The sequence below is a fragment of the Natator depressus genome, chromosome 1 (genome assembly GCF_965152275.1).
Source record: "Natator depressus isolate rNatDep1 chromosome 1, rNatDep2.hap1, whole genome shotgun sequence".
Classification (NCBI taxonomy): domain Eukaryota; kingdom Metazoa; phylum Chordata; order Testudines; family Cheloniidae; genus Natator; species Natator depressus.
This window is the reverse complement of record NC_134234.1, coordinates 39,525,040-39,551,647: the sequence shown is the minus strand read 5'-3', so window position 1 is coordinate 39,551,647 and position 26,608 is coordinate 39,525,040. Positions and strand designations below refer to the sequence as shown.

Here is a 26,608-nt window from a genome sequence, read left to right as displayed (position 1 = left end):
TAGTGTGGGGAACAGGGGGATAATAAAATGGAGAGTGAACAGCACAGGTGACCTATAGTGGGATACAAAGCCTTTCACATTTGATTTGCTGATTTAAAATCCAGACAAGGTTGCTAGTGAATAAAAGTAATCTGATCTGTCACAAACTTACATTAAAAATGTTTAGTGCCCTTAGTCCAGCTCCTATTGAACAGATGTTCACATGGTAAAATTACCACCAACATTAGCACTTTTCAATCAAAGCTTTAAGCAATTTATACTACAATTACTTTACATTGGAAGAGAGCAGAAACTATTAGCATCCACATTTCTTGTTCTTTCAATACCCCAAGTATGCTGGGTGCTTTTCTAGCATGAAAAATACACATAGTCTCTGTTTCAAAGACCTTACAGTTTCCCTTCTTGTGATACGTCTAAAATTAGGACAAACTATAGGGAGGAGAAAGTGTGATAGAAGCCACAGGTTACAAAAAGATCTTGCTATTACTCAATGAAAACATTCACATCTTGATGTGCAGATGGAGAAGAATAGTTAAAAAATTAAAAATCAAATTTTTTAAAAATTAAAATTAAATGTAGATTTTAAAAAATAAACATAGGGTATCATAATATATTGAATACAAAAAATATTAAGCAGTACATTTTTCTGCCAAGTTTTAAAGAAAATCAAAACAATGAACTGGTGAAAGTCACTGGCTAAACCCCTGGAACCAGAGTTTGCTGAAGTATTAAACCAGCCTTTGATAGCAATACCCTCTTCTGCAGATGGAGAGAATATTTTCTTCATTTCAGTTTATTCAACTAGTTCAGTTCAATGACTTCCAGTTCATTCAAAGTTAAGAAACCAATTGTGAGTTGAAAATGGAAAGCTTGTTTCCCTTTTCCAATCTATGAATTAAAAAAAACAAACTTGGTGTGAGATGAGATTCCTACTACTTGTAAAATCTTGAAGAACATGAAACTAGAAACAAACAGTTCAATTCACTAACTACAGATCATACTTCCTTTGTTTAAATAAATCATTTTTCTTATGTAACCAGCACATTTTAGGTAGGTTAAAAAAAATTTAAAACGCTGGCTTTGTACATTTTTAATTGAATTTCCATCCAAACAGACCTTGACATAAATCACAAGTAAAAAATAATCTAGTAAAGGAATGTATCATTCACCATTTTCTAACAAAGTAAAAAACTAAGAATCTTAAGATGACTAAACGTATATTAAGTTACATCATTGCTTAAATGAGTATACATAGTATAATTTTCTCTTTAACAAAAAGAACCAAATGTAGTCTAAAGACTGTATTTAGTGGCAAATCAACATGTTTTAATAGTGACCAACCTATGACAATCAAACTCTTTAGAAATACAATGCAAAAAAGTAAATGAAAAATGATTCTAAAAAAAAAGGTCATTTAAATCAAGATTTCCACCTTGCTGATTTGAATAATGATTAAAAAAAGACAGTTACTCACCTTTGTAATTGTTGTTCTTCAAGATGTGTTGCTCATATCCATTCCAATTAGGTGTGTGCACGCCACGTGCACGATCGTCGGAAGATTTTTACCCCAGCAACACTCGGTGGGTCAGCTGAGGCGCCCCCTGGAGTGGCGCCTTCATGGTGCCGGATATATGCCCCAGCACCCCCTCAGTTCCTTCTTGCAGGCTACTCCAACAGAGGGGAAGGAGGGCGGGTTTGGAATGGATATGAGCAACACATCTCGAAGAACAACAGTTATAAAGGTGAGTAACCGTCTTTCTTCTTCGAGTGCTTGCTCATATCGATTCCAATTAGGTGACTCCCAAGCCTTACCTAGGCGGTGGGGTTGGAGTGAGATGTCGCCGAGTAAAGGACCGCTGAACCAAATGCAGCATCACCCCGGACTGCTGAATTATCGCTTAGTGGGCGAAGGTATGCACCAATGACCAAGTAGCTGCCCTACATATCTCCTGTATGGGTACGTGTGCCAGAAAAGCAGAAGATGAAGCCTGAGCCCATGTGGAGTGAGTGGTAAGGTGCATAGTTGGGACACCAGCCAAGTGATAGCACGAACGGACGCATGATGTGATCCAGGACAAGATGCGCTGGGAGGAGACTGGACTGGGAGGAGACTTCATCTGGTCTGCCACAGCAACAAACAGCTGCAATGTTTTCCTGAAAGGTTTAATTCACTCGATGTAGAAGGCGAGGGCCTTGCGAACGTCCAGGGAGTGCAGCTGTTGTTCCCGTTGAGAGTCATGTGGCTTCGGGTAGAAGACAGGGAGGAAGATGTCCTGGTTGAGATGGAAGGCAGACACCACCTTAGGGAGGAAAGCCAGGTGGGGTCGCAGCTGTACCTTGTCCTTATGGAATACTGTATATGGTGGTTCTGATGTGAGTGCCCTGAACTTAGACACGCACCTTGCCAAAGTGATAGCTACAAGGAAGGATGTCTTCCAGGAACGGTACAGGAGTGAGCAGGTGGCCATCAGCTCGAACGGGGCAGCCATGAGTTTGGAGAGAACCAGGTTAAGATCCCACGTAGGGACCGGTTGTCAAATTCGTGGGAACAGGCGCTCCAACCCCTTGAGAAATCTGCTGACAATGGGATTGGAGAAGATCGAACGCCCGTTTTCGCCCGGGTGGAAAGCCGAAATAGCTGCCAGGTGTACTCTGATGGATGATAATCGCCAAGCCCTACTGTTTTAAGGACAGGCGGTAGTCCAAGATGATAGGTACTGACGCCTGTACCGGGGCCATATGACTGAGTGCACCAGCAGGAAAAACGCTTCCACTTGGCTAAGTACGTGGACCTGGTAGAGGGCTTCCTGCTACCCAAAAGGACCTGCTGTACGAAGCGAGAGCAGCACAACTCAGATTGAGTTAGCCATGCAGCATCCACGCTGTGAGGTGGAGAGATTGCAGGTCGGGATGACAGAGTTGTCCGTGGTCCTGAGTGGTCAGGTCTGTCCACAGCGGGAGTGGAACTGGAGTGTCCACCAACAGCTCTAGGAGAGTGGTATACCAGTGTTGCCTAGGCCACGCCGGGGCAACCAAAATCAGACGGGCTCTGTCCCTGCACAGCTTGAGCAGGACCCTGTAGACTAGTGGGAATGGAGGGAAGGCGTAGCACAGGTGATCCTTCCACTGTATTAGGAAGGTGTCTGACAGGGAACCCGGAGAGCGTCCTTGTAGAGAGCAGAACACTTGGCATTTCCGATTCTCACGAGAGGCGAATAGGTCTATCAGGGGAAAGCCACACTTCAGGAAGACAGAGTGGATGATGTCCGGGAGAACCGACCACTCGTGAGTCTGAAATGATCTGCTGAGGTGGTCCGCTAAGGTGTTCTGGACTCCTGGGAGAAATGACACCACCAGATGGATCAAGTGGGCTATACAGAATTCCACAGATGAGTGGCCTCCTGACAGAGGGGGGACGACTGGGCTCCCCCTTGCTTGTTGATGTAAAACATGGCTGTTGTGTTGTCTGTGAGGACTGCAACACAATGGCCCTGAATGCACTCTTGCAATGCCTGACACACCAGGTGCACAGCTCTGAGCTCCCGTACGTTAATGTGCAGGGATAACTCTCCTGCCGACCATAGCCCCTGTGTACAGAGGACCCCGAGGTGGGCTCCCCATCCCAGGGATGACGCATCCGTGACTAGGGACATGGAGGGCTGCGGGGTGTGAAATGGCACCTCTTTGCACACTGATTTGGGGTCCAGCCACCAGTCTAGAGAGGCGAATATCCTGGTGGGACAGTAACCACCGTGCTCAAGCTGTCCTGACCCGAGCGGTATACTGTTGATAGCCAGGCTTGGAGTGGACGTAGCCGCAGCCTGGCGTGCATGGTCACATACGTGCACGAGGCCATATGTCCCAGGAGGCACAGGCATGTCTTCATGGTCGAGGTTGGGAAGTTTTGCAGGCTGTGGACGACGTTCACCTGGGATTGGAAGCGTGCTTCCAGCAGAAGTGCCCGGGCTAGGCCTGAGTCTAAGACTGCTCCTATGAATTCTATCTTCTGGGTTGGTACCAGAGTAGATTTTGTGACTGAGCAGGAGGCCCAGTCGATTGAACATGTTTATGGTGAGCTGGACATGAGACTGCACCTGATCCCTGGAGTGGCCCCGAATAAACCAGTCGTCGAGGTATGGGAACAGCTGGATCCGTTGTCAACGAAGGGAGGCAGCCACAAGAGCCATACACTTGGTAAAACACCCTGGGGGCCATAGATAAGCCAAAAGGAAGGACGGTGAATTGAAAGTGCTGTTGATTGACCACAAAACGAAGGAAGTGTCTGTGCACTGGGTAGATCACAATGTGGCAGTATGCGTCCTTCATGTCGAGGGTGGCGTACCAGTCTCCAGGATCTAACGAAGGAATAATGGTACCTAGAGAGACCATGCAGAACTTCAACTTTACTATGAATTTGTTGAGTCCGTGTAGGTCCAGGATAGGCCGAAGCCTGCCCTTGGCCTTGGGGATTAGGAAGTAGCGGGAGTAAAAACCCCTGCCCCTTGACTCTCTTGGAACCTCCTCTATCGCCCCCACAGCTAGGAGTGATTGGACCTCCTGTAGAAGGAGGTGCTCGTGAGAAGGGTCCCTGAAGAGGGATGGGGTAGGAGGATGGGGGGGAGCAAATTGAAGGGATTAACCCCTTTCCACGGTGCAAAGGACCCAACAGTCTAATGTTACATGAGACCATGCACGGAGGAAATGGGAGAGACGATCTTGGAAAGGCAGGGAAGGATCCTGTATGGAGACTGGTGCTCCGTCCTTGGGCGCACCTTCAAAAGTTCTGCTTAGGCCTAGGCAATGGCTTGGGAGGGCCATGGCCTTGGCTGGCTTGGTGACCAGTTTCTCGTCTTCTACCACCTCGGCCGCATCTTCTAAAGAAGTCCTGTCTTGGCCAAGGGGGAGGGTAGGACCTCCGAGGCTGCGGTCTGAAGGGCCTTCTCTGCGTTACTGGGATATGCATTCCCAGAGAGCGCATAATAGTTCTCAGGTCCTTCAGACTCTGCAGCCTTGAGTCTGTTTTGTCTGAGAATAGGCCTTGGCCATCAAAGGGTAGGTCCTGGAGGGTCTGCGGCAACTCTGGTGGTAAGCCAGAGACCTGCAGCCACGAGATGTGGCGCATGGCTATGCCCGAGGCTAGGGTCCTAGCCGCCGCGTGCAGAGAGGCTTGCAGGGAGGTTCTGGCCACCTTCTTGCCCTCCTCCTCTAGGGCCCCAAATTCCTCTCTGGACTCCTGTGGAACCAACTCTTTTTTGAATTTCTCCATAGAGTGCCACGAATTATAATTGTATCTGCTCAGGAGTGCCTGCTGGATGGCCACCCTGAGCTGCAAGCCTCCAGCCAAATACACCTTGCGCCTAAACAAGTCTAGGCGTCTAGCGTCCTTTGATTTGTGCACCTGGGCTGACCATGCCGTTTCTTCTTGTTAACCGAAGCCATGACAAGGGAACACGGTTGGGGGTGCATGTAGAGGTACTCGTAGTCCTTTGAGGGGACAAAGTACTTCCTTTTCACCCCCTTGGCCGTAGGTGGAATAGAGGCTGGCAGATTGTCTTGGCATTGGTCTGTATAGTCCGTATGACTGGGAGGGCCACCCTGGACGGTGCCTCCAGGGACAGAATGTCAACCACCAGGTCCTCTTCCTCCACCACCTCCTCTACCTGGAGGTTCATATTGTGCGCCACCCTGCAGAACAGCTCCTGGTGGGTGCGGAGGTCCATAGGAGGAGGGCCCAAAACCGTAGTCCCTGCCACTACCTCATCAGGCGAGGATGAGGAAGATACCCCCGGGACTAAGAGATCCTGCGTGGGGTCCTCATTTGGAGGAACTTGTTGCCCAAGGTCCACCACACTAGGGGCGTGGGCCTGTGTTGACACTGGAGCAGTCCCCTCAGAACCTCCTGGGGGGGCGAGACACAGTGACCTCTGGGATTCGGGGCTCCGAAGGGGTGGAACGGGAAGCCCCCAAAGGAATCCCTTGGGCCTGATGGTATGCCCAGGGGGTCTAAAAAGACCACTGTGGAGGTCCTTGGCCTGAGTCCTGGCCTTCGTCCAGCCACTGGCCTGCACCATCCTTGCCCCAGTCATGGGTGAGAGAGCCACCTTGTGAGCGTGACGACGTGGAGGTGGAGCGAGGTGGCCAAGGCGGTGCTGAACGTGTTGGCGCAGAATCCGCCGGTGCTGTACGGTGCCATGGTGCCAGCGACTGGTGGCGAGATGTAGAACAGTACCGAGATGTCGATCGGTGCCTGCGGTTGTATCGATACCGGGAGCCTGATCTGGATCTCGATGGCGACCTTTGACGAGACCGGCGCTGGGATTGGCTCTGGGTCGAGCACCGCTCTGACCGGTACCGGGAGTGGTGCCAAGAGTCCCATCGGTACCGGCTGTATCGCGATTCTGATCTTTGCGAGCCGGAGCAGCATCGCGAGTATGACTGGCGCCGAGAACGGGATTGGTGCCGGGACTGCGAGCGACACCATGAAAGGTGCCGGGACCAAGACTGGGACCAGGACTGGTGCTGCCCTGCTTCACTCGGCAACGGTGATTGTATCAGGGATGGTTTTCCCTTCGATGGCACCGCCCGCACCAGAGGTGCCACTGGCTGCAAGGGAGTCGGCTCTGTGAGCGCGATCAAGTCCCGCGCTATAGAGAAGGTCTCTGGCGCGGAGGGGAGCCTTAGCTCGACTGCAGTGTGCACTGGGGAGTTAACAGGCACCGGACTAGACAGCCCTTACGGTGTCGGAGTCAACGGTGTAGGAGCCGTTACTTGTCCTGTGTGCTCCAGCAATGGATGCGGCCCCGGCTGCGGTGCGGGAAGTGTTGGTGGCTGTTGAACCGACAAAGAAGAAGCAGTCGGCACCTGCTTGAGCTGCTTCTTCTTCTGGCCCGGAGACAGGGACTGGCACCGCGGTGGTGGATGTGCCGGAGGGGCATGACGCCACAAGTCTTTAGCAAAGTCCGAACGTGGTGCCACACCAGTCGGTGCCGCAGGGGCACTCCACACCGAAGACTATGCCAAGTCCCAGTGCGCGGAGGAAGGGATCAGGCTAAGTGCCACCTCCATAAGGAGTCTAAAGTCCCGCTCCTTTTTGGTCCTCGGCTTGAAGGCTTTGCAATTGTGGCACTTGTCCGCTTGGTGGGATTCCCCCAGACACCTTAGGCAAGGGTCGTGGGGAGTCTCCCGTTGGCATCGGCTTCAGGCAAGCCAAGCAGGGTTTGAAGCCCGGAGACCTAGGCATGGGCCCCTGTATCAGGACAGGTAGAGGGGAGAAGACCCCGCTCCACCCAACTAAGTACACTAACTACTAACAACTAGTTACAACTATTAACAGGTACTAAGAGAGAAAGCTAGGGAGAATGGAGATCAGCTACGCTGCGCTCCACAGTTCTAACGACTGTCACGGGTGGTAAGAAGGAACTGAGGGGGCACTGGGTCAGCTGGAGCATATATCCGGCACCATGAAGGCGCCACTCCAGGGGGTGCCTCATCCGACCCACTGAGTGTTGCTGGGGTAAAAATCTTACGACGATTGTGCATGCGGCGCGCACACACCTAATTGAAATCAATACGAGCAAGCACTCGAAGAAGAACTGGTGATTTAAATCAATCCACCTACATGATGTAGTGTTAATGTCTTCAAAAGTAATTACTACAAATTCATTTATGGGCACTGAGGAAACAGTGATTAGGATTATTTAACATGTTAAGGAATCATCACTACAATAAGTCAGAAAAGGTTAACGAAAGATCCAATCCAAAGATTCTTTGATTACATAAAAACACAGATGCATATTTATCTTTACAACACCTCTGTGAGGCAAGATGGAATTATACCCAATTTTACAGTCAGAAATTAAGACCAAAATTGTAAGTTCCTACTGACAATCTCCAGTTGCAAAGGCTCAGCAACTCTGATAAACCTGGTGCCTGTTTGGTAACTTGGGCATATAGAAAATAAGGAAGATTAGTTATTCCTGTGGGAATACTGCATTACTGTGTAATGCAAAATTTGCGCAGAATTCTCCCACAGAATTGGGGTTGCAGCACTGCTGGCCACCACTAGGGGTCTGCAGAGGCCAGCTCGCAGTGAGCAGAGCACCCATCCTGGCAGGGATGGAGGCTGCATGCTCTGGCTGCCAGGTTTGACCCCCAATCCTCATTCTCCTGGGCATGAGAGGGCTCCGGACAGCCAGCTCTGTCAAAGGGTGAAGAAGGGTAGGGCAGGGCTGTACTGCACCACATCCCCCAGCGGGACAGTAAAGAAGCTGGAGGGAGTAAAGGCTCTGGGGGAGGCCCCCATGGCTGGGCTCTGGAGGGGAGAGGGTTGCAGGTATCTGGGCTCTGGGGGTAAAGGGGGTGCGGAGGTCTGGACTCTGGGGGCCCCATGCAGCCACCTTCACCCCCACCTGGAACTTGGTTGTCATAGGAGTTTCTTTAACTTTCTACTCCTGGGGGAATTTTTTTTCTGTTGTCTGTATTGTTGACAAGTACTTAGAAATAAATTACCAAAATAATTGAAATTGGAGTGATTATATTGTGTTATTTTGACAATAAAAAAATTCAGAATTTTAAAATATTGTGTGCAGAATTTTTAATTTTTTGGCACAGAATTCCCCCAGGATTAATTAGTAGCCACCTGTAAAGTAAGTATGGTTTAAGTAACTCATCCAACATCACATAGGAACTTTGTGGCAGAGGCAGGGATATAATCCAATTCTCCAAGGTAGCATTCAGTGGCCTCAACCAAGAGACCTCCCTTCCTTCCTGCATTCCCTTGCCTCAGTCCCTACAAATTTCAAATTGTAGAACAAACAAGGAAAAGGTCATATAGCCTCCATATTACACAACTTTGATACATTCCCTGAGCACCATTCATACTACATACTGAATGACACAAGAGTCTTATGAAACATAACATGTGACCATTAAAGATTATATCATAATGTATACACGACAGGATGAATTAAATTTGCAACTTTAATATTCTTTTAATATAGTTTTTAAATGTAGCTTAAGTTTCAGTTTGCTTGTTAAAAAAAGCATAGAAATTAAATCATGAGAAACCACAGTGACCACTTCTACCCCCAAATCTGATAGGTCATCAGCAAGGTTTGGACCTTAGACCCACAGCACAGATCTCTACCACCAAATTTAAGTAACTTGTAAGAGTAGTAGGCGGTTTTCCTTTAAGCAGATCAGCCTCTAGATGAGGAAGAATACACATTTTGCCAGTAGGTTTCACAGCTACAGTCATGGAGCTTCAAATCAGATTGGGGTGTGTGCAGCAACAGAGGTTGCCATTGATGGAGGGGGAGGCAGGCAGAAACAAACCAAAAAAAAAAAAATCCACATCCATTATGGCATGGTCTATCCTGTGGGAGGGGGCAGGATATTGCCCATCCTCTTTTACCGTTCTCAAACCTGGAGGACTTCCTGGAAGGACAACAGAGGTATTCCTGGTAGCATGACTCATAAGATCCAGAAAAGGTGCACTGAACAGTGATCCGTTTAAGGGGTGGCAAACCCTGTCCTCAAGGAAACCATGTAGTGGAAATGTAACAATGAAAATCTTGCCAATCCTTGTTCACTATGCAGGAGTAGTCCATGTACGGCAGGGGTAGGGAACTTTTTTTTCCTATCGGGGCCACTGACACACAGAAAAAAAAAATCAGTCATGGGCCTCACACAGCCCCGGGGGGGGGGGGGGGGGAAGGCCATGGACGCTCTGGGCTTCCCTTAGGGTGGGGAGAGAAATGAGGGGTTCAGGGTGCAGGAGGAGGCTCTAGGCTGGGGCACAGTAGGGGGTGAGGGCTCCAGCCAGGGGTGCTGGCTCTGGGCTGGGGCTCAGGATGAGGGGTTTGGGATACAGAAGAGGGCTCCGGGCTGGGGCCAACAGGTTTGGAGTGCAGGAATTTGGCTCAGGGCTGGGGCAAGGGGTTGGGGGTGTGGGGTCTGGGAGGGAGTTAGGGTGCGGGAGGGGTTTCTGACCTGGGGCAGGAGGTTCAGGGTGCAGGCTCCGGCCGGGCAGAGCTCACTGCAGGCAGCTCCCAGTTGGCAGCACAGCATGACTAAGGCAGGCTTCCTGCCTGCCCTGGCTCTGTGCTGCTCCCAGAAGCGGCCGGCATGTCTGGCCTCTAGAAGGAGGTGTGGCCAGGCAGCTCTGTGCGGTGCCCGCATCTGCAGGAGCCACCCCCATAGCTCCCATTGGCCAAGGTTCCCGGCCAAGGAACTGCAGAGCTGCTGCTGGGGGTGGGGGTAGCACACGGAGCTTCCCTGATTGCCCCTCCGCCAAGGGGACGCAAGGAAATGCCAGCCGCTTCCGGAAGCTACATGGAGCTGACTGGACTTTTAACGGCACTGAATGGAGACTTGCTGGGGGCCGGATGAAATTAAGCAGTGGGCCAGATTCGTGCCATAGGTTCCCCACCCCTAAAGTAAGTGACAAACAGGCCTTTAGAGTCTGCAGAAGGTACAAATGGTGGGATTTAAGGTTTTCCAGTAATACAAATACAGTGGCTTTTAAAAGATTTTTAGGAACTGAATAATTTTTCAAACACATGATCATTTCTCATTATTGTTCTAGAACTTCTAAATCTTCAGATTACTTGGATCAGTAAGTATAACACACTTTGCAAACTTACTGTTTGTACATGTTTATACTTCGTGCTAAGTGATCTCAAGTTAAATATCCAAGAACTTGAATTTCCTAAATAAGTACCTGGATAAGACAGCAACTCCATTTGGGAGTTCTCTTGCATTTTCCAGTCAGTTCTACCAAGTCTCTCTCTCTTTTTTTTTTTTTTTTAAGTAGATAAAGTCCTGACTACAAAAAGAAACTGACCCTTTGCTGACAAATCTTCTTGAGCTGCTGCTGAGAACATTTATGTACTAATTCAGGTCAGACAAAAATCCTGACAGACTCAATTATGCCTTCTTGTCTACGAGTTTTGTTTTCAACACTTGTTCAGAGAGGACTTGTTCTGAAAAACTTTCAAATTCCTTGTTTAGACAGAGCTTGTTTGCTTAAATTTATTCCTGTCAGCCGGTGTAATTTTTGTCTGAATGCAGTATGGTTTTAGCCGTGTCAGTCCCAGGATATTAGAGACACAAGATGGGTCAGGTAATCTCTTTAATAGGACCAATTTCTGTTGATGAGAATAAGTGTCTCTCTTTCACCAACAGAAGCTGGTCCAATAAAAGATACTACCTGATTCACTTTGTCTCTCTCATTTTTGGCTGAATACTTTCTAGATTTGAACTATTTGCTGTAAAAGTTTTACACAGGATTTAACACTTAAGCCAGCTAACATGAAGAAGATCTCAGTCTTTAACAATGTTTAGGCAACTGCTACAGGACTAGGAAGAACAGAAGGCTTATTTAAAAAAAAAAAAACAACCCACCACAATGTTTTAAATACGGCTATGCCCCATCCAAGTTGCTTGGCTTAACCATGTTTAGAATAGCTGTCACAATCATTAAACTCTAGTAGGGACAGGGTTTCAGCTTCTCTAGTTCCACTTTTGTTTTCTTCCTCTGAAGGCAGTATCTACATTTGATATTTATATTCTGTTTTTGAACCTGATTTGCCCACTCAAAGGTGCTCAGGGAATGTATGCAATTACCTTGTTTAGAGTACCGGAGCTGAACTAATGATACAGACATATTTGCCACTGATCACTGAAAAGAATGTTACTTTTGAGGAGTTTTGTCTGTAATTTTTGCTACAATCAGAATGCCAGTTGCTATGTGCACAAACTGCAAGCAGCGATGCAGTGGTCTCAGGCAGCTAAACAACATTACATTGTTCAATAGCATTTTTCATAGAAGGCCATTTTAGTTTTCCCAATACTGTACACTTATTCTATACCTTTTCTACCCCAGATCCTCCTTAAAATATAATCTTGTGCTCAGTGAGGAACATAATAGTACTTCAAAGCAAAGAAACGTACTGCTTCAGAAATGTTTTTAGATTAATCTGAAGGGTGTGTCTTAAATGCTGAATTTCAGGTTTTTATTCTGTATTGTCTACATTATATCTAAAAACAACAAAAAGAAACTCTAGCGAGACAAGCCTGCTGCACAGCTATTTGGGAGACTCGGGTGATTTCAGTGATTCCAATATAAGTGATTTCAGGATTCCAATTCCTAGTTAGATACCAAAATACACAAATTACAGTAATGGTATACTTAAAAACACAGAGATGGCATGTTAGCCATGCCACATAAGAACACTTCATAGCATGATAATAACTGGACACTCACTAGACGGCTGAATGCCTTACTATAAAATAAGGGGAAGAATGCCAAACCGAAGGTGGTCAGAGGTGCAATGTAACGGACAAGTGGCTAAAACAGATAGTACAAAGGTTGTTTAGAATGAAACCTAACCAGTTCTCAAGCAACTGAAAACAGGAAGCTGGAGAGATTCACAGGCGTGATTCCATGGATGCTCTGGGGCTGGAACACCCATGGAAAATAAACAGTGGGTGCTCAGCACCCACTGGCAGCCCTGCAGGTCGCGCCTCCTCCCCCCAGCACTTCCTACTCACCTGCGGCCCCGCCAATCAGCTCCTCCCACTCCCTCCCACCGCAGATCAGCTGCAGGGGCAGGAAGAGGTGGGTGAGGGGGCGGGAAGAGGCAGGGGAAGGGGTGGAGTGTGGGCGGGACAGGGGCAGGAACATGCAGGGTGGGAGCTTGTAGGGAGGGGCAGAGTGAGAGCAGGGCCTGGGGCAGAGCGGGGGGAGGGTCGAGCATGCCCTGGCAACTCATTAAATCTCTCCATAGGTACTGACTTAAACTCTACTGAACACTAAACTAAAGACAAGCTAACTTAATGTACAATACTTACTTTCTGAACAGTTTTAGGATTACCTTTGATAAAGTGCCTCTTCCCTTTGACACATCCGCCACATTCAGATAACATTTAGAGACAGGCTTCTCTCCTAACATGCTCCCTTCTTTATTATGTTCAGTATACAGAGAAAATTTTTCAAACAGAGTCTCCCCTATAGAGTGTGCAGTGGGCTTCTTTCATTTTATCCTCATTAACTCTCCCAATTATATTTTTGTCTTTGCGATCAGAAATAGTAGGCTTTTGAGGTGTCTGAGGTATGTCCCTGGCATAATATTTGTCTGATTTAAACTTTGTTTTTCAAATTTCAAAACACTGCTTACCTCCCCAACTGAATCAGTCGACTTGCGCCCTTTTTCATCAGTGCACAATTTCAAACTTTTTTGCACTGGAGCAGGTGTAGGTGAAACTTTGTCTAACTCTGCAGAAGATTTTGCCTTTTCTTGAGCTTTTTGTTTTTTGTGCATATTTTTCTTCTCCAAATAGTTGTCCTTTGTTTCCACTTTTTTACTTTCCTCTTTGTAATCTTCAGTCTTTTTAAGTTTCTTCTTTTTCCTTTTAACCTTCAGCTCAATGCTGTCCTCTTCAGTACTTGCTGACCCATCTGGCTGCCTGTCAGCAATGGAATCCTTCATAACCATTTCCTGTTCAGATTTCTCTTTTCCACTTTTTATCTTGTGTTTCTCCTCTCTACCCTCAGAACACAAGTCTGAATTTTCATTGTCAGCTACTTGAGAAAACGAATCATCTAGGGTGCTTGACTCAGAGTCAAACTGAAGGTCACCATGTTTCTCCTTTCGCAATTTTTTACTTTCTTTAGAATCCTCTTTACATTTTGTCTTTAAATCTTTAATTTCTCCCTTCTTTTTCTTGAGTTCTTTAGAATCTTCTTTCTTCTGCTTCTTAGGATCTTTTGAATCTTCCTTGGTTTCTGAAGTTCTTTTTTTTGGTTTCGAATCTAAAATCAAACTATCTGAGGAGTTTTCACGTTCCAGCCTGGGTTTCTCTTTGAATTTTGCAGACTTTGATTTTTTCTTTTTCAAATCATCTGGGCTTCTATCCTCACCATCTTTTGATTTTTTCTTCTTCTTCTTCGGTGATGTGTCTTCTTTTGCTTCACTTTGCAAGTCACTGTCAGATTCTGCCTCAAATAATTCATCATTTAAAGACAGTTTCTATAAAATGAAGAAAAACAGAAAAACATTTCTTTCCTCCTTTCCCAATTAAACTTTATTATTTATGTACTTCAGTGCACAACAGTGTTATACATGCTTAAATCCATAGAGCCCAAACCCAGGGTAGTGCAAGATTTCAAATTTTTAAACAACTGTAGCTTGTAGTGGTTGTTCCCATTCTAGCTCATCATTACTAAGTCCTCTCTGAAACAGGACTAGATCAAAGTGCATTAACAAACTTAATGCATGCCAGCAGGGTCCACGTGGACAGATAATCCACGGCAGAATAGTGCAGGGGAAATTCACACCCCTGCTTACTGCGAACGAATTATTTGTGTCGACAAGCCCTTACTCAAGTTACTACCTCTGGAAGTGGCATTAATAGGCACATGGAGGGAAAAAAAATAAAATAAAAACAGGCAGGATGTATCTGGGTAGCTATGTTGAGCAGCAAAATAGAGCACAAACTTGATTCTGGACTCTTCCTTGCTGCAAGAGTCAGTGCTGGTCTACACTTAAAGTGTAGTCTGACATAACCCCCAGTGTAGAGACGACTAGGTTGACAGAAGAATTCTTCCATCAGTTTAGCTACCATGTCTTGGGGAGGTGGATTTCCTCTCCTTCAGTAAATACCCTGTCAATGTAAAAAGTGTCTACATTACAGTGCTACAGTGGCATAGCTGCAGCTGTGCCGCTGTAGCACCCATAATGTAGACATGGTCTAATTAACTTGATATTGCGAAGGTGATCTACTGATTCTTCAGAAGAAACGCACAAGATTCCAAAGAAACCTGTTGTAGGTTATTTTAAAGCACATGGGTATGTCCACGCTACAATAAAACAGCCAAGGCTGGCCTGAGTCAGCTGACTCTGGCTTGGGGGGCTCAGGCCCCAGGGCTATAAAACTGCAGCGTAGACATCTGGGCTTAGACTGGAGCCCAGCAAGGGGGAGAGGGTCCCAGACCTGAGGCTCCAGCCTGAGCATCTACATTGCAATTTTATAGCGTTGCCACCTGAGCCCTATGAGTCCAAGTCAGCCGAAATGGGCCAACTGCAGCGTGTTATTGCAATGCAGACATACCCTATAAGAGCCTCTTAAAAACCCATGTCCCATCATCCATTACATTTACTATAAACTAAACAGGAACAAAGAAAAATTCCCAGGGATTAGTGGGCAAAGAATATCCAAACAAGGCAGGGAGCGAAAGTACTGCTTCAAAGAATGAGTGAGCAAAGAGTTCTCACTGGAAGAGGATAGGGTTTGGGTGTGGGGATGGTAGAAAGATTTGCGTTTAACTGCCTGCTGAGTGTTGATTAGACTGGCTCCTTACCATTTAACTTTGGGCTTAATTGAACTTTGAGATGAATCTGGGTAGGGTAAATTCATTCCCTGGCTGATGCAGAAAACTGTCTAAAAACAAACAATAATAGCAAGGCTGAGGTTTTAAAAAAAAAACAAAAAAAGTAGAGCAAAACAGAGCAGTGCTTTAAACTAAAAAGACTATCCAAAATGGTCTCCGTTTCTGCTGCCCTCCCTGCAAAAGCTTAGTCTACAAGAGAGAGAAGAAAATGGTGGTAAGACTGATATCAGATTCTGCATTCTGTGCCTACAATTATTTCACTGGTATAGACACATAACTGTTACTATTAATGAGAAAAAAACAGTTCCTAGCTGTAATTCTAGCTTTCAGAAGATAACTGCTGTGTAAATATTCAGAAATCTAGTTAATCTTGTTTCACAATATGGACTGAAAAGTAAGCATTCCAATATACAAAATGAATCTCTCGTCTTACACTGTAAGGATATCAAAACCAGCAGGAAAGCATGAAAACCTACAGTAGGCTTTAAAAGAAGATTATATGTTCCCATATACCCATCAAAACTTAAGTGTTAAGGAATGTTTTCAAACTACTCTAATAGGAGAGCCAATTTTATATAGAAATGTAGAAAAATGTGACTGTTTATGACTATTCTAGGAGAAAAGAACTATACTAGCAGGTCACACACTTTATTTCTTGTATAGGCTGAGTTTATTGCACAAACCAGAGGTTCCTTCCATCTTCCCCTACAAGGTCTCTGTGTTGCACTTGCACATTCCCCTTCTTTTTCAGGGATTCATTGCAACTCCTCACAATCTCCCTGCTACCATGGGTTTTGCATGCCCCAGGCCCAGCTTCTCTCCCCCTGCCATGGCAAGGGCTGTATGGCCCCCACTTCCCGGGTCCCCCATTCTCTATCACCTATGACAGGAGCTCTGTGTGCACCCTTATTTCACCTCCTTCTCCCCAAATGAGGGGGGAGGGATAGCTAGGTGGTTTGAGCATTAGCCTGCTAAATCCAGGGTTGTGAGTTCAATCCTTGAGGAGGCCATTTAGGGATCCGGGGCAAAAATTGGGGATTGGTCCTGCTTTGAGCAGGGGGTTGGACTAGATGACCTCCTGAGGTCCCTTCCACCCCTGATATTCTATGATTCACCACCAGTCCCTTTCCCCTACGCCAGACACTCCCAATCTATCTGGGTGATTAGTCAGTCAAGGCATCTTGTTACATGTTAAACTGTATTAAGAAGCCAAGCAGGAGTATTTTTATGCCACAAGGCATTAACTGATGTCATCAGCTGGCTGCTTGAACTATATACAATTGCAGAGGTGCCTGAAACAGTGATTGTAGTAATCTGATGGTAGGGTTTCCATTTCTCGCCTTTTGGTTTTCCAATTTCCCCCCAGAATCAGTAAGGTTCTGGCCACTGACGCCTTAAACATTCCCAATAACTTTGGAATTGATCGTATGCTGAGTTCACAAGTTATCACGTTACATAAAGAGAAATGCCATCAAATTAAATGTAAGGACCTCACAAGCTTGGCCAAAAGGAGCACTTATGGTATTTTTTCCTAATTTAAGAGATTTTTGTAATATTACCCAAACTTTAATTAATAGCAACTCCCAAGCGAGCAAGCAATGGTCATTCCAATAATAAAGGCCTCTACTAAAAAGAAATTTTGATTATATTTTAGAGTCTGAACACAACTCCATAGAACATTTAATACCAGAAAATGAGGCCTAAAAAGGGAAAGACGTCTTTAAAGGAAGGTGGGGGAAAAGCAGACATACCTGTATGTCCTTCTTAACAGGCTTAGGCTTACTATCCACTATTTTTTTTCGGAATTCAAGCAGCACTTCCTTACAGTCTTCCAGATGAACCTCTGGTTCCCAGGTATCATCGTCCGAGGTATATCCCTTCCACCGCACTTTGTACAGAATTTTACCCTGAGAGAGCAAAAAGTACTTATAAAACAAGAGTTTATAGGGGGGGTTTCTACAGTATCGACTTGCTCTTGTGAATCTTAACGTATAATGATTTAGTCTAATGTCATTTTATAGGATGAAAATGTTAATTCTAAAAAGGGAGATGAGCCATGTTTTGCTATAATCATTCATGCAAACATGTTCTCATAGTTTGAAGTATTACACAAAAGAGGTTTTAAGTACAGTGAGTATAAGACTTATTTCTTACAGTAGTTCACTAAAGGTCTGTTAACCATTTGGTTTTGCCCAAAGTTCTTTGCTGCTTCTCCAAACAAATTTAGCAATTTCACATTACAATGATGAACAAATCACTTTCCTAGATCAGGATACACCTTGATGGGGGACACATATCGACTACTCAACCTCACAAGAACGAAGTCTGCTACAAGAATTCAGTTTTTTCCTTTCCTGGCTTCACGCTGCAGGACACGTGCCCAGAAGCACTTGAACTGAAGTGCAGGGTGGAGCAAATAAATAAATAAATAAATAAATAAATTAGGGCTGTCAATTAATCGCAGTTAACTCACACGATTAACTAAAAAAAATTAATTGCAATTCATTGCACTTAATAGAATACCAACTGAAATTTATGAAATGTTTTTGAATGTTTTTCTACATTTTCAATATTGATTCCAGTTACAACACAGAACACAAAGTGCACAATGCTCACTTTATATTATTTTTATTACAAATATAGGCACTGTAAAAATGACAAACAAAAGATGTATGACGTGAATTGAAAAATACTAAGTACTGAAGCGCAATCTCTTTACCGTGAAAGTATAACTTACAAATGCAGGGGTTTTTTTTGTTACAGAACACCACTCAAAAACGAAACAGTGTAAAACTTAAGAACCTACAAGTCCACTCAGTCCTACTTCTTATTCTGCCAATCGCTAAGTTTGTTTACATTTACGTGAGATACTGCTGCCTGTTTCTTATTTACAATGTCACCTGAAAGTGAGAACAGGTGTTTGCACGGCATTGCAAGATATTTATATGCCAGATGCGCTAAAGATTCATATGTCCCTTCATGCTTCAGCCACCATTCCAGAAGACATGCTTCCATGCCGATGATGCTCGTTAAAAAAAATGTGTCAATTAAATTTGTGACTGTACTACTTGGGGGGGGGGGGGGGGGGAATTGTATGTCTCCTGCTCTGTTTTACCCGCATTCTGCATATATTTCATGTTATAGCAGTCTCGGATGATGACCAGCACGTTTCGTTTTAAGAAAACTTCCACAGCAGAACTGACAAATCGCAAAGAAAGTACCGATGTGAGATTTCTAAAAATAGCTACAGCACTCAACCCAAGGTTTAAGAATCTGAAGTGCCATGTAAAATCTGAGAGGGACAAGGTCTGGAGCATGCATTTAGAAGTCTTAAAAGAGCAACACTGATGCGGCAACTACAGAACCCAAACCACCAAAAAAGAAAATCAACCTTCTACTGGTGGCATCTGACTCAGATGATGAAAATGAACATGCCTCAGTCTGCCCTGCTTTGGATAGTTATCGAGCAGAACCCATCATCAGCATGGAAGCACCAAAGAAGAATGGTGGTTGATTAACAGAATTTTATACATAACACAGATTAACAGAATATATATGATTTTAATTATATATATGATTAACAGAATATATAATTCTGTTAACGTGGTTACCATTATCAACCAATCTCACCAAAAAACAGTATCAAGTCTGTCTGACAAGACCATTTTCCATAAGACCATGCTGATTGGTATTAATTATGCTACCGTATTTTAATTCTTTATTAAATACACTCCATGTCAGAATATCCATGACATGAGACAATTTCACTATTGGCTCTGGATTAAAGCACTTTAGATGCAAGAGGATTTTGTTACTTTCCCTCAACAGAGAGCAGTGGTTTTCAAAAATTACATTGTTTTCCAACAATTTTGGAAAGAGAAGTTTCAAAAGAAACTTTGCTACTCTTGACTATCCTAAATAAATTTGTCATCTGCAAGCTCTGTATCTCACTGTTCATCCCCTTTTGCGGATCCTTTAATATATTAAACACTAGTACACAACCTTGTTACATCCCACTTAATCTTTTACACTGTTGAACACTGACCATTTATTCCCATTTGTTTTCTATACAGGTCAGTTTCTAAGGTTATGTCCACACTACAAATTACATCACTCAGGGGTGTGAATAATCCACACCCTATAAGCAATGTAAATTATACTGATCTAAGCACCAGTGCAGAACGCGCTATGTTGGCAGGAGAGTGTCTCACACTGACGTAGCTACTGCATCTCCTGGAGGCAGGAGTTATTAAGCCGATGGCAGAGTGTCTTCACTGGAAGCATTACGGCAGCATATATATGATGTGCCACGATAAATGATGTGATACAGACAGCGCCTAATTCAAGACAGTACTTTATTTAATACTTAACTTCCTTACAGATTCTTGTAATGAACTTTGTCAAGGATATTTTGAAAATCAAATTTGTTGTGGGAGGGAGCGGGGGTCACATTTCTTTAAACAAATTTCCAAAATGTTCACCTGTCTGCTTTACCCTCCTTTTTAAGGTTATTAATGCACTAAGCAATACATACCAGAGAGTCTCAGAGAACTAAAGGTGCTTTAATTCTAGCTTCTTTTTGAAATTACAAAAATAGGGTGTGTCTACATGAAGTCTTAGGGCACAGCACGCTGGGGTACAAATCTACAGCACTCTAGCCTGCCATGCAGCCACTGGTGCTGCGCACTGAGGGTGTATCTGCATTTAAAATGCTGCAGCAGCGCAGCTGCATCACTGTAGCACTACAGTGGAGAGACAACCTACACCGGGGGTCAGCAAACTTTTTGGCCCGAGGGCCACATTTGGGAATAGAAGTTGTACAGCGGGCCATGAATGCTCACAAAATTGGGGTTGGGGTGTGGGAGGGGGTGAGGGCTCTGGGGTGGGGCCAGAAATCAGCTCAGGGTGTGTGAGGGGGCTCCAGGCTGGGGTGGGGCAGTGGTATGTGGGGGGGGCTCCAGCTGGCGGTGCAGGCTCTGGGGCGGGGATGAGGGGTTTGGGGTGCAGGAGGGTGCTCCAGGCTGGGATCAAGGGGTTCGGAGGGGGATCAGGGCGGGGAAAGGGGGTTGGGGAGAGGCTATGGGGTGCAGACTCCAGGAGGTGCTTACCTCAAGCAGCTCCCGGAAGCAGCGACATGTCCCTTCTCTGGCTCCTAAGTGGAGGTGCGGCCAGACGGCTCTGCACACTGCCCCGTCCGCAGGCACCGCCCCTGCAGTTCCCATTGGAGTGTGGAGGGCAAGCTGCGTGGAACGACCCCTGACCCTACTCCCCCGTTGGAGCACTGGACGGGGACGAGCCCTAGACCCTGCTCCCCAGCGGGAGCTTGAGGGCCGGCTTAAAACGGCTGGTGGGCCAGATCCGGCCTGCAGGCCGTAGTTTGTCTACCCCGACTACACTGACAGGAGGGGTTCTCCTATCTGTGTAGGTACTACACCTCTCCAAAAGGCAGTAGCTAGGTCAATGGAAGAATTCTTCCATTGACCTAGCATTGGTCAACACCAGAAGTCAAGTCAGTATAGCGACATCTCTCAGGGGTATGAATTTTAACCCCCCCCCCCCCCCCGAGGGATGCAGCAATACCAATATGAATTCCTAGTGCTGACCAAGCTTGAGGGTTTTGGAGCATACTTCCATCTATTGAATGTAGTCAGTGGGCTTACATTTATTACACCGGAGTATCTGAACATAATTTGGCCTTTAGAGCACATGATGAACAGCATGTAGTGAATGAAGCAATTAACAAAGATTAAAATAATTCATGAATATAGCCAAATTGATATTTAACACATTTAAAGATTTATTTAGTCTGTCTAGAGACTTTATTTTTGTATGCCATAGCAATTTTACTGTGCGCTTTTCACTTCTAAAGTTATTTCTAAAATGTTGCATCCCTGCCTTCATTTACTGAGCACCCTTAAGGTTTGTCTACACAGAAACTGGGAGCCAAAATAATTCACCCTTTTGTTTTGGTGCAAGTGAACATGGACTTCAGAAGGAGATACATCTTACACTGGGGTATATGTTAGTAAAAAGTTAGATGTTTTAAGTAGCAAAATTCATGAAATTAAGGCTAACTCCATAAGCCAACACAGAAGAGTTCTAAGATGAGGTGTTACAGATCTGCCAGATAGTGAGCATCAACAAGCTGCACATAAATGTAATAAATCTTGAAGCTTTTGCACTTCAGTTTTAATCTGAAGGATTATTTAGTTTTCCCTGTATATTTTGGCTATTTCTCCACAATCAACATGCCTATAAAAATTGTATAAGTGATGCAGAATTCAACCTATATAAAAACACACAGAATACTACTCAACAAACTTCAGAGTTCAAACCCTAATGCTTGGTCTACACTAGGAAATTAGGTCAGTATAACTGTGTTTCTCCATAAAAAATCCACCTCCCTGAATGAAGCAAATAAACTGACCTAACCACCCGTGTAAACGGTGGTTTAGCTAGGCTGACAGGAGAAAGCACTGAAGCACAACAGCGGCGGTTTAGCTAGGCTGACAGGAGAAAGCACTGAAGCACAACAGCGGCGCAGGTGCAGTGTAGACAAGCCCTAAGAGTAGCTCAACATTTCAAAGAAAAGCTAACTTAAGTTGTGAAAGACATTCCTGCTGTCTCTAAAATTGTATTCCTGGCCTGAGAGATTCTGTGCCCCAAACGGATCCATGAAAACTACCTAGAAATCACTACAGGGAAAGTAACTTTATACAACAGCAGTGGGAACTTAGAATACTTTTGATGATTTAAGTTATATTCAGAAACAACTGGAAGTTCAAGATGGATTAAACAATGTGTTCACTGAGATAATACATTTACCAGCTGACCACATTTGTCAGAATCTTATACCAGTGATCCACTGACCCAGAAAATGGGTATTTTCACAATGTATTTTACCACTGCAACTACCAGGAAAAATGTCAAAAAAATTTTTTTCCTAATAATTCTTTCATGCAAAGCTACAAAAAGCATATTTTATATTTGGGGTTATATAATAAAAGCATTAAGATACAGCACTGTTTTCATGGGCTTATAGCCCAAGTAAAACAAAAACAACAAAAAAAATCACCCCAGACAAACCTGACCCACAAGAATCCATATAACCTCAAATATTGGCACCTGTGTGTCTTTGTTGGTTTTATGATTGGGACTCAAAAATGAAGGTATTTTAGGAACAATTTTCTGTCGGTGTCACTTTAAAAGTGATTCTCCTTTGTGCCTTTATTCCATGTTACACAGAAGAGTTTCACCACTTCATGTAGCCATAAAGAAAGGATTTGACACTCCCAGCTTGAGATCCCAGACTAACTGATCCACTGGGTAGAGACAGTTATGCTAAATGAAGTACCTAAAGCAAAGTGTTTTAAATTAGCTTCAGGCAGCTTGAGTTATAAGTGGCCCATGAAGGTGGAAACAAAAAGAACTGAAACCCAAATTCAAGCCTGTGCAAGATGCTGCCCTGCTACCTTTGGTTATACTATTAGAAAACAAAGGCATTTGTGTTGTGAGGGGAAGAGATGGGGAGTCAGCCCACCTGAAGGCATCAGCTGTTTGGCTGCTCCCCTCACAGCCCCTCACCTTTAGTCTAGCCAGGGGTCTAAGACTCAGGTGCAGAACACAGGAATGCGAGGAATATGTGGCCACGGGAGAGAGAGGGTGAGACAAGAGTGACACAGGAGGCAGGGACTATGGGAGAAGGGAGGAAGTCAGGGAGCTTCTGGGGGAAAGGAAAAAAGAAGGGAATGAATGGAAGAGGCAAGAGGCAGGGAAGGGTCCACAACAGCAGCTAGCTCCTGCTAGTTGGAAAGCTGAGGAGTCTTGGGCCCCCCTCATTCACCCCACCCCCCGGTCCCCGGTCCCCGCCGGGCCGGGGCTCCCCTCATTCACCCCACCCCCCGGTCCCCGGTCCCCGCCGGGCCGGGGCTCCCCTCATTCACCCACCCCCTCCGTTTTCACATCCAGGATCTTCTCCACTTCGAACACGTCCTCCTCCTCCTCGCTCTCGCCGCCCGCATCGCCCCCGGCCTTGCCAGACCCCGCCGCCGCTTCCTTCTCCTTCTCCGCCTCGGCTTCGGCCGCCGCCGCCACTGCCTCCTCCCCGCTCCCGGCCGCCGCCATGTTGGGGTGAATTTCAAGGGACTACAAGCGAAAAGCGCTGCGACAGCCACAGCCACGGCCAGGCGGGCAGCGTCGTGACGCAGCCTCTGCAGCCAATCAGCGAGCCGAAGCGCAACGTAGCCCCTTTGCGGGGTCAATCCCAGGAGCCGCTCGGCGTTTAGAGTGACAGGTCCAACTAGCCAATCGGTGGCGCCGCAGGGAAGAGCCCAGCAGAAGAAGAGGAGCAAAGGGGCGGGGCGGGGAGAAGTTCCCGCAGCGGGTGGGCAGGGCGGCGCTCGGGAGGCGCTGGTCTGATCACGGGGTGGGGCCGGTGGCGGGGGCCGCGAGCAGCCGCAGACCTGCCCCTGGCAAAGGGCGGGGCTGCTGTGGCGACTCTTTCCCCTCCTCTAGCGGGCCCCTCCCTGCCCTTCGGTGCCCGCCGCTTGCCGGGCCGAGCCGTGCGTCCCGGGCACAGCGCTGCCGCCCGCAGCCCCGGCAGGGGTCCCAGGGCCAGGAAGGGAGCACGGTGATGGTCTGGTCTGACCTCCTGTGTAACGCAGGCCGTAGGACTTCCCGTTGGAACTGGAGCCTATCTTTAAGGAAAAACACCTGATCTTTATTTATAAATTGCCAGAGGTGGAGAGCCCCTAGCCCTGTGTCGGTTGTGCCAATGGTTAATTACCCTCAGCGTTCAGAAGGTGCGATGCTTGGTCGCCGTCATCATCGGGGCAGATACCAAAGCAGAAGCCGGATTGATCTCTGGCTAGGTTCTCTTTTGCCACAACCTGCAGGATACTGTCGGGAATGGCCCTTTCTCAGGGTTTCATTGGTCACTTGCCTCAGCAGCAGAGAAGCTCTTGGCCATTTCAGCTAGGAGGAGGATCAACCAGATTGTCGCAGGCGGTCAGCTTCGGGCCAGTGTAAACACCTTCAGGATGTGACCGTACTAGCCAAGGGGAGTGTGGTGTACTGATCTCAGAGGGCCCCTCCTTCAATGCCCTGCACAAGGTCCCATAGTTTTGTCACAATTTTAATATCTTGACCATCAAGGGTTGAATTCACAGAGGTTCTGTGTCTATTAGAGCCTCATCTACAAAGCCAGCTTCTTGACTCGGTCTCCAGCGATTCATCTGTTCAACTCTCAGATTTCAGAGTAGCAGCCGTGTTAGTCTGTATCTGCAAAAAGAACAGGAGTACTTGTGGCACCCTTAGAGATGAACAAATTTGTTAGTACTCCTGTTCTTTTTGCTATTCAACTCTGGAGGTCCTCAGTGCAATTTCCAGTGTGTTGGCAAAGATGAAAGCTGTCACATTAATTCAAGTGTACTCGCCACATTATACTCATAGTAATTGCTTTCTGCTCACACAGGGGCGTGCACAGAAATTCAATTTTGACCCCTTTTGGGGGGGCATGTTCAGCTCTTCCCTCCTGCCCCAGCTCTGGCAGGACTCGCTCTTCCCTCTCTCCTGCCCTGGGTCCAGGAAGAGCTCACTCTCCTCCCTGCAGCCCCAGGCAGGAGGAGCTCCCTCTCTCTGCCACCGCGGCCTTAGGACTGGAGGAGTTCTGTGCCCCCGATGACTGGGAGAGGGCTGTTCTCCTACTTGCCCCCCCTCCCCCATGCATACCTCTGTGCCCACATTGATTATTAGTATTGTATTACAATAATGCCTAGAGATCCCAATCAGGATCAGAACCTTCTTATCTAGGATGTTGTACAATCCATCACCCATATCACCTGCAAAGGCTGATGGGCACAGTATTATCACTTCCTGTTCTAAACTACTGCATATTTTCATTATTGTGTTTCATGTTAGAAGTGGCTTCATTTCAGAGGTGGATAATGTGAACTCTCTATAGTTTCTATAGCATTGGCAATATGAGTCTCACAATATTTACTGTGCTTCTTATAGCCCCAGGTCCTGAAGCTAAGAATCTCAATTTTCATTTATAAGACCCAGAAAACCTTATTAGCCTTCATGTTGCAGAGAATAGCCAGCAAATGTGAACCAAGTGTACCCTAAAGCTCAGAAATCACGTATGCTATGTCTACACTTAATACTCCTGGGGGAATTCTGTGCCAAAACATTAAAAATTCTGCACACAATTTTAAAAATTCTGTAAAATTCTGCATATTTTGTTTGTCAAAATAACACAATATAATCATGGCAGTTTCACTTATTTTTGTCTTTATTTCAAAATACTTGTCAGCAATTATGTCTGTAACAATACAGAGAACAAAAAAAGATTCAGGGAATGTTTTTTTGACAAATATATTCCTTACTAGGCATATTAATATAGAACTTTGAGCAATAATTCATTTAAACTACAATACATAAGTGTATTACCCATGCCCCTCACAAGCAGCACAAAGGCTTGGGGGAGTCAGGGTGGGAGAGGGAAGTAATTGCTGGAAGGAGCCTGGGATTGAACCTGGAGGGTTGCTGAGTGTGGGTGGAAGAAGTATGGAACAGTTTTTTGCGGGGGAAGAGGGGGATTGTTAGGGAGTTGGCGATCATCCCCCATGCAGTGCCTCTCCCATTCAGCCAAGCACATCTGCCCCATCCCCATGTGTCCTTGCACCCCCATGTCTCTTGAGCCAGGGATAGCTGCATGTGTCCCCATGTGGCCCTGTACCCCCACTTCCTCCCATCTCCATGTGGCATTGCACCCCCCACTCACCATTCAACCAGGCATAGCTGTCCCTGTTCCCATGTGTCCCTGCAGCCACACTCAGCCACCTCTTTCCCCCCACCCCCATGTGGCCCTGCACCTCCACTGCCATTCAGTGCCTGGCTCAATGTCACCACACTAACTCCTGTTCTCCTGGCCCAGTCTGTCCTCCCCACTAGCCCTTTTGAACCCCAGTCTGTGTGACCCCGCCACCGCAGCAGCCCCTTGTGACCTGCCCTGTCCAACCCCCATAATCCATGCCTCCTCACCTGGTCCCATGGGCACGGCGCTGTGAGGAAGGCAACCTCTGCCCCTCCTTCTCCATGGCTGGCTAGCCAGTAAGCTAGCTGCCCTCTCTTCTGGCACCACATCAGTCCCTGGTGAGTGAAAGGTATAATTGCAGCTTCCCTTTGCCTCCCCATCAGAAGCAATTATTCTGCGGG

General features: G+C 46.2%; 1 protein-coding gene across 1 annotated transcript in view; it reads right to left on the bottom strand.

Annotated features, from left to right (window-relative positions):
• MPHOSPH8 (M-phase phosphoprotein 8) overlaps positions 1-23,599 on the bottom strand; it is a 51,212-nt gene extending 27,613 nt beyond the window's left edge. Inside the window, exons 1-3 of the mRNA XM_074957923.1 lie at positions 23,339-23,599; positions 17,143-17,298; positions 13,179-14,030 (exon numbers count right to left, since the gene is read on the bottom strand). Of these exons, the coding sequence (XP_074814024.1) occupies positions 13,179-14,030; positions 17,143-17,298; positions 23,339-23,515 (1,185 nt within the window). The 5' untranslated portion in view covers positions 23,516-23,599. The remainder of the gene's footprint in view (positions 1-13,178; positions 14,031-17,142; positions 17,299-23,338) is intronic.
• Between the last annotated feature and the right edge of the window lie 3,009 nt (positions 23,600-26,608).